The 12,078-nt window shown below is 62.7% G+C and overlaps 2 protein-coding genes across 2 annotated transcripts; both read left to right on the forward strand.

Annotated features, from left to right (window-relative positions):
- The first annotated feature begins 86 nt into the window (after positions 1-86).
- On the forward strand, positions 87-7,208 carry CHLRE_09g408250v5 (uncharacterized protein). Its single transcript, XM_001696622.2, has 12 exons — positions 87-350; positions 681-887; positions 1,297-1,419; positions 2,084-2,191; positions 2,502-2,714; positions 2,967-3,536; positions 3,881-4,072; positions 4,477-4,581; positions 4,859-4,901; positions 5,320-5,372; positions 6,051-6,200; positions 6,529-7,208. Exons 1-12 carry the CDS (start codon positions 150-152, stop codon positions 6,760-6,762), a joined length of 2,199 nt encoding a protein of 732 aa, XP_001696674.2. The 5' UTR covers positions 87-149; the 3' UTR covers positions 6,763-7,208.
- Positions 7,209-7,376: 168 nt separating this feature from the next.
- On the forward strand, positions 7,377-9,439 carry CHLRE_09g408300v5 (uncharacterized protein). The gene is made up of 5 exons (XM_001696623.2): positions 7,377-7,534; positions 7,922-8,041; positions 8,285-8,343; positions 8,608-8,635; positions 8,853-9,439. The coding sequence occupies exons 1-5, from the start codon at positions 7,499-7,501 to the stop codon at positions 8,874-8,876; spliced, it is 267 nt and encodes an 88-aa protein (XP_001696675.2). The 5' UTR covers positions 7,377-7,498; the 3' UTR covers positions 8,877-9,439.
- Positions 9,440-12,078: the final 2,639 nt, after the last annotated feature.

A 12,078-nucleotide genomic window follows, 5' to 3' on the forward strand; every position in this document is an offset into this window, starting at 1 on the left:
TCCACTTCACTGTGCCCATGCGACTCCATGCCGTTGCGACCCGTCGCGTGGACGTGTTGCCAATTCATGCTATGCTTTAGATTTGCATTATGTTGGAAAACCTTCTCCTGATCTGAAAGCGCTGCTTTGCAAGGGCCAGGACCGATAACATGGCCGCGCCGGGCAGCTCTGCGGAGGCTCAGCCCTCTGGGGGCCCGGCGCACGCCGCGGTGGTGTTTGTAGGGCACCATCAGGCTGGCAAAAGCACAATCGCGGGGCACATCATTATGAAGCTCGGGGGCCTAGACAAGCGGCTGCTGGACCGCGTGGAGAGGGACACCAGCAATCGGCCCGCCTCGCGCTACGCTTGGGTGAGGCTCGTCGGGGGCGAGCAGGGGCTGCTGCCGAGTGCTGTAGGGGCTCTGTTGGCGTTGCCTCGTGGGCTGCATGGCTCTGGAGCAAGCGCACGCTTGAGGAGGACCCAGGAGGGGTGGGAGGGGGCGTAACAGCGAGTGGAGCTGTCAGCCAGTCAGCAGGACCTCACACCAGGGCCGTGTGACGCGCCGCACACCCCCTCCCCTGCCCAGCCCCACGCACTGCCACTTCCTACCCCACCCACATCCCATCCACTTCACCCTGCCCGCGCCCCTGCCCGTCCATGCGTGGCCGCCGCCGTCTATCTGGCCGCTCGCACCCGCCAGGTCCTAGATAGGCACAAGCTGGAGCGCGACCGCGCCATGAGCGTGGATCTCAAGATCTGCCGGGTGGCGGCGCCGCCGGGGGCCGCGGCCGTGGCGGCGGCGGCTGGGCTGGAGGCGGCGGGCGGCGAGGGCGGCCTGTCGCTCACGCTGCTTGACACGCCCGGCCACCCAGACTACCTGCGGAACACCATCGCCGCCATCACACAGGTGTGGTCTGGGTGTGTGGGCGTGTGGAGATGCCGTGTGTGGGCATGTGTGTGTGTGTGTGTGTGTGTGTGTGTGTGTGTGGGCATGTGTGTGTGTGTGTGTGTGGCGTGTGTGTGGCGCGTGTATGTGTGGGGGGGGGAGGGGTTAAGGGGCGTGCGGATGCGTGCGGGTGGGCGTGCGAGTGTGGATGTGCATGCGTGTATGTGCTGGTGCGGGTGCGTGCTGATGCGAGTGCGTGCAGGTGCGGGTGCGGGTGCAGGAAAACAAGTGTAGGTTTCCCCCGCCCCTTGCCGCCAGCCTGGAATTTGACTCTCCACACCAAACGACACGACACCATACCACACCACACCGCACCACACCACACCGCACAGCCTCCCGCCACCCCGCCTCCCGCCTTCCCCTGCCCCAGGCTGACGTGGCGGTGCTGGTGGTGGACTGTCGGCCCGCGGTGCTGGAGTCCGCCTCCTCCGCCGCGCAGGGCCGTGACCTGGCGCTGCTGGCGCTCAACCTGGCGGCAAACCACAAGACGCTGGTAGGGGGGCGGGGCGGCCGGGGTTTCGTGTTTTTGGGGGGCTGGGGGGTTGTAGATACCAGCCCAAATTGAATCGAACCAAGTGCAAAAGAGCGAGGAGGAGAGCGTGGCCTGGGGGCGTGCGGGCCGGGGTTTTGGGGGGGCGTGGGAGCCGGGGTTTGGTGGCATGGGGCGCGGGGCCCGGGTTGGGGAGGCTGGGGTTGAATGGGTGGATGTATGCATCCATGGTGCGTTTGTGTTTCGGGAGGTTCAGGGCTGGTGCTTGGGGTCGGTGGCGGACTGGCATTCGCGGTGTCCGTGTTTCTGTCCTTCCATGTTGTCTTGTTCAGTTGTCATTCCATGTGTGGACAGCGTGGGGGCGCATAGCGCTCCACCCCGCGCTTCACGCCCGTGCGGCCGTGCCGGTGCTTGCACGCATGCCCTCGTACTCACTGTCCTGCATGGTCCCGTCACCGTGTCATCTCCACAATCTCAAGCCGCGTACTCCCGCGTTTACCTTCCCCAGCTCACATCCCATTTGTTTCCCTTGCATTGCCAGCCTGGGCCTTGCTTTGCGGTTCCCTGTGTCCCTCCTATCCTTTGCAAATTTTAATACATGCTTGCTCACCTTTTCTCTTTCTTGAGCTCGGGCACATGACCCGCTTATCCATTATCTCCCGCCCAGGTTGTGGCGGTGAACCAGCTGGATGTGGCGTACGAGTCGGAGGCGGCGGAGGCGCGCTTCAACGAGGCGTGTGCGGTGCTGCCCAAGATGATCCGGCAGCGCAAGGAGGTGAGGCGCCGAGGAGCAGGGGGGGAGGGGGAGGAGGCAGGGGGAGGTGAGGCGGAGGGGGGTTGTAAATACCAGCCCAAACTAAACCAAAACAAACGAAAACGAGCGGAGCACAGGCAGATGCGTTAGTTGCAAGCGATAATACGTATGGTATGGGGGCCGAGGAGCGGGGGGGGGAGGGGCGGGTAGGTACACCACCCAAAACCCACCAAACATCACCAGCCAGCTCCCGCACTCCTTCACCCCCTACTGTTCCTGGCTGCGCCTTCATCTCTTAAGTTCTCATGAACGTAACCCCCCCCCCCCGCAGTCGCTGGTGTTTGTACCAGTGAGCGGCTACACGGGGGACAACCTGGTCAAGGCCGCGCCCGCCCGCATGCCCTGGTACTCGGGGCCCACACTTCTGGAGGCCATTGCGGCGGCGGCGGCCACAGCCCGGCCGGCGGCGGCGGCGGCGGCGGCGGCGGCGGCGGCGCCGGGCGGCGTGGCGGCGTCGGAGCTGCCGCTGCGACTGCCCATCCTGGTGCGTGGGGGCTCGCGGGTGGTTGCGCGCTGGTTGCGCCTTTGTGGTTGGTATTGGTGTGGGTGTTGGTTGATATTGTGGCTTTGTGTGCTAGGGTTTCGGCGTATTTTGTGTGGATGTGGGTGTGGGTGTTGAGGCGGTGCGAGGGTATTGCCAGGGTGCGAGTACTTTACGCCACATCCAGCAAATGCCGCGCACTTTTTACCGGCGCCCATTCCTTGCCCTCTCGTTCGTCCCTGTCGCGCGCCACAGAACGTGTACAAGGTGGGCGGCATCGGCACGGTACCGGTGGGGCGAGTCGCCGGCGGCAGCCTGCGGCGCGGCGGAGCCGCCACCCTCCTGCCCGGGCCGCGGTCGCGCGGCCTGCCGCAGCAGGGGCAGCAGCAGCCGCAGGCGGCGCCGCAGGCGGCGCCGCAGGCGTCGGCACAGGTGCAGGCGCAAGCGTCGGCGCAGCCACCTCAACCGCAGCAGCAGGCAGGCGCGCCGGCGGCTGCGCCGGCACCAGCGCAGCCGGCGCCAACCTCCCATGCATCTGCAGAGGCGGCACAAGCGGCGGCGCCGCCGGCGGCAGGGGACGGAGTGGAGGCGGGGCCGGGCGGCGCGGCGGCTGAGTCAAGCTCGGGTGCGGGGGGGCCTTCGACTGCTGTCGCTGTTGCGGCCGCCGCGCCTGTGGCAACTGCGGCCGCGGCGGGAAGCGCTGGGGCGTCTGGGCAAGGGCCGGCTCCGGGGGCTGCGGTTCCGCCTGTGCCGGCCTCGGCCTCGGCCTCCACGGCGCCGGTGCTGCCCATTCGCTCCATTGAGGCGTTCCACGACAGCAGAGCGGTGAGCTGTGTGTGTGTGTGTTGTGTGTGTGTGTGTGTGTGTGTGTGTGTGTGTGTGTGTGTGTGTGTGTGTGTGTGTGCGTGTGTGTGTGTGTGTGTGTTTGTGTGCGGGAGGAAGGAAGGAAGGAAGGGGGAGGCTGGTGGGTTGCTGTCTATTGTCTACGTGCCATGCTTTCGGCAGCTGAGCTGGCAAGAGTGACTCACCTACCGTATCACGACATACGGCACTCTGCATGCACAATGTCAACGATCACGTTGCGCCCCCCGCTGTCTGTTGCCAAGCACGGCCGCTTGCAATACAAAAACCCTTTACCCCTTGTGTTTTTCTGACACGCACGCGCGCAGGCTGCGGTCGCGGGCGACTTCGTGGGTGTGGCCATCAGGGGACTGCCGGTGGCGGCGCTGCGGCGGGGGCATGTGCTGTGCGGCGGCGGCGGCGGCGGCAGTGGTGCGGCAGGAGCAGGAGGCGGCGGCGGCGGGGGAGGGGGCGGGGGCGAGCCGGCGTGTGTGGCTGCGTCCTTCACCGCTCGAGTGCAGGTGGGGGAAGTCGGTGCGGCGGGGTCAGGGAGGTGGTTGGGCGGGGGGTGTAGATACCAGCCCAAACTAAATTGAACTTAGTGCAATGGGGGCTTACATTTGTGATTACTTAAGAAGTGAAGTTGGAAGCAGGGCTGTACGGCATGGTTGCATCAGTACGGTACAGTCCACGAAGGGGCAGGCTTACTGGCATCGTTACGCCGCTCATGTCTGGACTCCCTCCCTCCCTCCCTCCCCACCCCACCCCCACCGCCTACCACTGCCCTCCCTTGATCAGTCATGAATGTGGCCCCACCACCTACCGCTTCCTTCCCTTGACTAGTCATGAATATTACCCCACCACCTACCACTTCCTTCCCTTGACTAGTCATGAGCGTGACCCCACCCACCCTCCACACCCTCAGGTCCACCGCGACCCCACCTCCAAGCGGCCCCACCCCTCCGCCGCCACACCCCCGGGCATGGCGGTGGGGAGGTACGTGCCGCTGGTGGCCATACACACAGCCCAGGTGCGTGGGCGTGCGTGGGTGTGATCATGGCTGCTTGCAGTCTGGGGTGTGAGTGTGGTGGGGGAAGGCGGTGGCCGGCACGTGCAAGCACACGCGCTGACCAATACACTGTCCTGCGTGCGTCGGAAAACCCTGGAGCTCCCTATCGCACCAACTCCTCCGCGATCGCGGGCACGCGTGCGCGTAGCGTCCTCCTTGTGCCACCAACACACTAAACAAACGCGTGACCGCCCTTTAACCCCTGCTGCGCCCCATGTGTGTTTGTGTGTACCTGCAGGCGCCCTGCCGGCTGCTACGGGCCAGCAAATTGAACACCAAGGGTGAGGCGGCGGCGTCGGCGGCGGGGCGGGTGTGGGCGAGGGGCTGGGAAACGCACAGGACGTTTAAGCGGCTGACCGATCTAGTGCTGTACATACAATACACAACGTGATGTGTGCCGTGTCCTGTGTTTACAGTGGCCTTTCCCTCCCCTCCCGCACAAAAACTCGCATTATGTCATGCGGATGTACACTGTACGGCCCACTACAAGGCCTGACCTACACCGGGGCCCGCATGCTACGGCGATATACCGTGCGCCCCCCCTCTACCCCGCGTACTGATGCGTTTATACCACGCCACTCCAAGACATAACAAGTTCTGCTACCTCTTTTACACCCCAGCCCCGCCCGTCCCCCTGTCAACATCGTATCGTCTAAACCATTCATGCATGGTATCCCCCTTCCCTTCTCCTCCCTCCAGGCGAGGTGGTGGAGGCGGATGTCAAGTACCTGCGGGAGGGAGACATTGCAGAGGTGCGTGCGTGGGTGGGTGGGTGGGTGGGTGGGTGGGTAATTGAGGTGCCGGTGGGGTGGGTGGGTGACACGGCGTGTTGCCGCACTGCCGCGCTGGGGGATGGGCGGGTCAGGTGGCATGCCATGAGATTGGGTCTCAAACGGGGCATGCGCACGTGCACACGGTCACCTAAACACATGCGGACTCCTGTCACCCGAGTGACCCGACTGTCCACTCCTCCTGCCGCCTTCCCGCCCTTCCTCATGGTCAAACGCGCGGCTTGCGCTGCTGCTGAACTTCGTCCTATCAGCCACATCTACAGACACGCACGTACACACACACACACACACACACACACACACACACACACACACACACACACACACACACACACACACACACACACACACAGCAGCGGGGGTTGCGCGATTTCCGGTTGGTAAGACCGGCGGCTCACCGCAGCAGGTATGCGAGGTAACTTCAGGTAACATCCGTAAACCGTCTCTTTGCTGCATCGCATACACTGTCTTTGCGCAACGTTTTCCTTGTGCTCTTTAACACACACACACACAAATACACACACCTGCCTCCCACCCCATCCCTCTCCAACCTCACACCTGCACCCCAACATTGCCCCTCCTCCCATGCCCCCCTGCCCCCCTGCCCCCCCTGCCCCCCTGCCCCCCTGCCCACCCCAGGTGGAGCTGGCTCCGCTGCGGCCGCTGGTGGTGGAGCCGTTCCGCAGCTACCCGCACCTGGGTCGTTTCGCGGTGCGCGCCAGCTGCCGGCAGCAGATGCGCGGCGTGGGCGTCATTACGCCGGTGGTGGTGGCGGTGGGCCGCGTGGAGGTGAGAGCGGGGGGGAGGGAGGAGGAGGGAGGGGAGGGAAGGGGAGGGAGGAGGGAGGCGTGAGGGAGGCAATGGTGGTGGTGGGGCAGGGCGGTGGCGCAGATGGTTTGAGAGAGGCAGGTTGGGGGATTGGTAGGCTGGACAGGTTGGGGACTGGGTATTTTAGGTGGGGCCTGGGGAATGGATAAAGAGTGGCAGGCGGAGGACGGCGCAGTGGCAGAGTGTTATCAAGCCGTCAATATGTCGCGCTCTCTTTGCTTCTCTCAACCTGATTTCCGCATCTTTTGAACAACGCCGCACTCCACGCACTTCCCGCTCGTCCTCGCAGTCGGTCAACTACGTTCGCCTAGAAGACTTCAGTCCGCCCGCGGCGCCGCGCGATGTGCTCGCCAAGCGGACAGCCCGGAAAGCCCGCGGCGCTTCGGGCGCGGCAGGCTTTGATGACACGGCGGCCGGTGGTGCGGGAGGTGAAGGAGCGGCGGGGGCGGGGGCGGGCGAGGCGGGGGAGCGGGTGACGATCGACATGTCTGGCGAGGCGGAGGAGGGCGGCGGGCCGGAGTGAAGGAAGACAAGGCGATTGGGATTTGGAAGGGAGGTTGCAGATGGCGGGGCTCGCTGATGGCGGGCCCCTTTGCTACTGGGCCTGTGAGACGGGCGTGGGCGTGTGGATGCGCCGACGTGTGAATGAGAGGTTGATGAGAGCTTGTAACGCGACCTGTGCGAGCTGCGGCAGCGGGTGTGCACAAGACAAGAGCGGCAGGCTCTTGCGCAATTCAGGAGCGGGAGAGGGGTTGCACATGGGTGATGGAGGGTGATGGGTGCCGCGTGGCGGGCCTGGGGCGGGGGCTTCGTGAAGTATCAAGTACCGCTGGAGGCAGAGCTCTACACGTGTAGGCATCTGGGTTGGGCGTGGCGAGCCCAGTTTGGCGCAGGGGAGGTGGACTCCTGCGACTTGGCGCAGGGGAGGCCGCGTGCCAAGACCCGGCCAAGCGCAGGCACCCAATGCCTGCGGCCAGAAACACATGCACACTTACATACACTCATACAGGCATGGGTTTGTGCTTGACGTGGAACTCGCCACTCGGGGGGGGTGCTCGCATGGGCCGCGTCGGCAAGTGCCATGCACAAGGTTTGTGGTTTAGGTTGTCGCCACTCAATTTCTCAAACGCACTAGTAGAGTGGTATCAACCTCAACACGCCTTCACATTTATCCATACTGTGACATTATGCTCTGCCAGACCCGCGCTTCTGTGCTCTCTCGCCCCATTGCTGCTCGCCGCAACCTGTGCGTCCGCACCATGGCCTCCAAGGATAACTTCACGGCAGAGACTAAGGTAGATAGCTGCTGTCACATTGGTTGGCGGTCAACGGGGTCGCTTTAAGCATCCCCGCAGGCATCCTCAGAATCTTCCTCGCTGGGCTGCGTGCACCCGCTCGCACCCGTTTTCACAAATGCGTAACCGGCGCAAGCACATGCGGTACACCATGAACCCGTGACTCCTTCGGAATGTGCCGCTCAAGGCTCCTGTGCTGCATGCCCTGCACTGCGCAGCCCTCGGCCCCTCGCTGCACCCTCTTCCTGCCCATATCACACACGCCCTGACCTCATGCTCCCCATACCACCACCACAACACCCGCGCACCGCCACACGCACACGCACACGACCACCTTCCCCACATGTATATCAAATCAACATTTTCCATCCGACACCCGACGCGCAGATCAAGATCCGTCTTGACGCCAGCGCCAACGGCTGCAGCGGCATGTTCTGGCGCTCCAAGCCCGACATGAACGCCAGCGTGTCGGCGCCCGACTGGCCGCGCAACGGCGCCGTGTTCCTGGTGGGTGGGATGGGGTGGGATGGGGTGGGGTGGGATGGGGTGGGATGGGGTGGGATGGGGTGGCCGAGGGACGGCGGTTTGTTGGGGGAGATTAGGGATTGAGAGGTGGAATGGGAGGCAAGTGGCAGGCCGGGCGGGAGAAAGAGGGGGAGGCTGAGACGCTTCGGAGTCAACATCTGCCCGTGTGTCGGGCCGCACGTGCATCACGTGTCGTTGGCGAGGTTTTCGACCTGCCGCTTGCAGGGCTGGAAGAGCCAGGAGCACCCCGGCTGGGTCAAGGTGGACCACGAGAAGGGCTACTGGTGAGGGGGGCGGGCAAGGGGGGTTGGAGGGTTGGGTGCCGTCAAGAACAGCGAGTACGCGGCAGCTTGGCAGAGCAAGGGGGCTCTACAAAGTGGTGCACGGGGCAGTAAGCGATGCTGATGGGTGGTGTCACATGCGCGTTGGGCCACGTGCAAATGTGTTGCGACTGTCAGGTGGGGAGCTCAGTCTTGCATGACCGCATTCGCATGCCGTGGCCCTGAGTTCGTCTGCCCCACACGCCCATGCGGTGCACTCAACCGCAGGATGCCCATCGAGCAGCACGGCAAGCCGGTGAGTGGGGGCTGAGGACGTGGGCGCTCCCTGGTCTCCTCGGGTCTGCACGGTCCCACGCCATGTCCTGTCCCACGCCCTGGCGTGACAGCATAGCGTGCTAAGGGGCAAACGAGCAAACGCACGGTAGGGGCAAACGGTACTGCTTCTGCGGTACTGACGCCAGCGCCCCTGTCCCTCTGCCGCCTGCCTCGTTCGCCGCTGGGAACGTCCACAGGTCTGCCACTTCGACGCCAAGTAAACGGGAGTGGAGCAGGACGTAATGAGGCGCGGGCATGGCTCGGTGTGACTAGACCTGGTGTGGTGTGAGCAACGCACGGTGCTAGGTGCAGGGCGCGCATAGTGTTTTGGGGCGGGTCGAGTGTGTATGTGTGTAAAACGATACCGGCACAGCTGAGCACGCAACTTCGTCGGCTGCGCTGTGTGTAGTCCAGGAGGACAGAACGCGCCTGGCGGGCCAGGCACGCCAATGATGACACTACTAGGCATGGGGTTGCGTTGATGCTGTAATTAATCATGCGGCGGGTTTGGGCCGGAATCGGGCCTTGATGTTGCCTGGGTATTCCGGTCACGATCTTTCCGGACGCATGATGGCACTTGAGAGAGCATTGCTGACCGCTTGTTGATGGCCGTTCAAGGGCTACCCCGCCGGCCCGGGCGCCCGGTTTCCACAAGGCAGGAAGGCGCACAACGAACTTGTGCACCTCGTACGCACCACGAAGATGTGCACCGCCTTGTAACCACACCCGCTTGCAGCGGCGGTGGGTGGTGAGGCGGCAAGGTCAATCGGGGAAAGCGGCTGATCCGAATCGAGTCCCAAGTCAGTCCGAGGTCATACAGAGTATCACACACGCTTTTGTGATTTTGTCCGTTGCAGATTTGGATGCAAATGTTCGGACCAGCCCAGCCATCCGAATTCGGACGCGCCCAGCCCAGACCAAGCAACCACACCCGCCCAGTGCCCCGCCTGCTGCTCTTGTGTGGTGTCTGCAGACACCGTTGCGTGTCCTGTCCTGCCCTTGTCATGTAGCAGCGGCTCCCTGCCGGCCCGTGCCTGACGCTGTCCTCACACCCTACGGTATGCTTGCTCCTTTGTCCCATTGGATACCTCATCCCGCTCCTTCGGCTCCGCACATGCGCCTCCATTTACCACCTGCACAAACAGTTACCAAGGGCATGGTGACAAGCCTGTCCCCATCAAGGTCACGCCGCGAGATATGCATACGCATGTCTTTGCACACGCATGTCTTTGTGCTGTGCGCCCCCAAACCTGACTTATCATCAAAACGCAAAAGCGCCCTTGCCAGCAGCGCATGCAACAATGCAGAGCGCCCACACGAAGTTTGACATGACGATAAGGCCGTTGGGGAACTGTGAGCAGATGTTTGCATGCAAAAGCCGCAGTTGCAAACTACCGTATCGGGACCCCGTGCAAAGCGCAGGCAGGCGGCAGGGCAAACGTATGGTTGTTGACCGCGACAGCAAAACCCTGTTGTAGACGCTTTGAGCTGATACCATGCGAGTTCTCAGTCAGAGAATACGCATACGCACACCCACACACCCGCACATGCGCCCACGCCCGCGCCCACGCCCACACCCACACCCACGCACACGCGCACGCACAGCGGCGCAGGGACACACGCACACGCACACGATCGCCCACACACGGACAAACACACGTCCCCCGTGAAGGTGCGTCGCCTCACCCAAGCGAGCTGCCGTCCGCCGTTGTCGTTCTAGGCCATGCTACGTGATTATTATAAAGTCTACAAAGTATTGCGTTGCGCAGTGTTGAGATTACTCATCGTAGACAGGGTCGCGCTCCTTGGGCCCCAGACTTGTTTGCTGGTGTGCAACACACAGTACTGCATACAAGTGTTCTGTAGTGTGCATAAGCAGGCGCTAGAAGCAGGATTTGAGCTTGTTGATTATAAGGGCCCCGGGGATCGCTATCGTGAACGTAGGAAATGTAAGCGCAGGGCGAGGTGTTCCACAGGTATTGCAGTTTATGTACAGGTTAATACAGAATACAAAAAGTACTAACCTGCTTTGTCAGCTGTGCTCGGCGATGGCGACTTTACACTGCCGGTCTATGAACTGAAACTGTATGAGAATCAAGAAGCCACTGCCAATGCTTACAGTTACAGGCACTACTTTGTTGGCGGCGGGCGGCCCTCCTTTGTGCCCGCCATCCGAATAATCAATCGATCGCTCGGCCTGCCGGCCTGCCCTCCCAGCTACGGACCAGCTTTGGACGGTGAACCCCGGTTTCGGAGGCCTCTGTTTTCCCCGAGTACCGCGCCCGGCCGGCGCGCCGGTGATGTTGAGGCGAGTGGCGGGGCGCAAGGCGGGGCGGCGGGCTGTCACAGGTCGAGGCGCGACGGCCTAGGCAGGCCTAATAGGCGCCGCTCGGCCCTTCCTGGCAGCTGCCACGCCGCCGGATCACCAGACCACACCAGCTGGAACCAGGCGAATGCGGCCAGAAAGCCAACGGCATCTTATTCTGCCTGTTAACAGACACAGCCTTCAGGAAATCAAACAGCCGACTGGACAGTCTCTGATTTGCTCGCTTGCTGCTGAAACTCACTCGCCTTCCGCGTCTCCCTTCTCTCACCAGCACTTTCAAAACGCTCAAGCTGTTTTCTACACAAACTGCAGCTAGCTGGGCACTTCACCAAAGGTGCGCACGCGCTCGTTTGGTCGCTTGGTAACAAGCGCGCGGTACCTTTCGCACGCTCGTGACCAGCCATGAATCCATAGGTATGTCCTATCTTGTAACACACTGTCTATTCGTCTTACGGCAGGGAGTTGAGCCCGGGGTGGGCTGCTGCACGGGTGGGCTGGGTCGAGGGAATTTCCATGGACAGCATCCCGCGTGTGACCGAAGTCTCAGAACAGCGTGATAGCGCTCATCAAGAGGAGTTGATTGGCACCACTGTGGCATTAGAATGGAGGGAACTCAAGGGTCCCGGGGCCGGGGATTTCGGGGCATCGGGTCTGGCACTTTGTTTCCTACGGTTGGCTGATATGGAAGAGGGTGCGGGGAGGGGGTTGGCGCGCTTAAAGAGAACTTAAGATAAGAGGAGGGACAACTCCGGGGAGCGGTAAGTCTCAGGCTAGGACGCTTTTGTTTGCCATGGCGTTTCTGAGGGATGTCTTCACTTCAACCTTCCCCTAACCCCTTGTTCGCCTCAGGGCTTAGGTGGCCATGCCTCGCGATGACGTCTTCGTATGCCGGGCAATGAGTCGGCCAAACACCGACAGGTGCGGTGACCATGGGGCTGGGGGCGGGAACGAATGTGCTTATTCTAATAAGCAATGCCCCGAAACCCGCGGCACCCGCTCCCGGCTGTCGTAAGTCACGCTGCAAGGGTGTATTGTATATGGTTACTCCCGGCCGGGTATACCGTAATGTGTGTCATTTGCGGGTCTTTCAAATGCTT

This window comes from Chlamydomonas reinhardtii, chromosome 9 (assembly GCF_000002595.2).
Source record: "Chlamydomonas reinhardtii strain CC-503 cw92 mt+ chromosome 9, whole genome shotgun sequence".
Classification (NCBI taxonomy): Eukaryota; Viridiplantae; Chlorophyta; class Chlorophyceae; order Chlamydomonadales; family Chlamydomonadaceae; genus Chlamydomonas; species Chlamydomonas reinhardtii.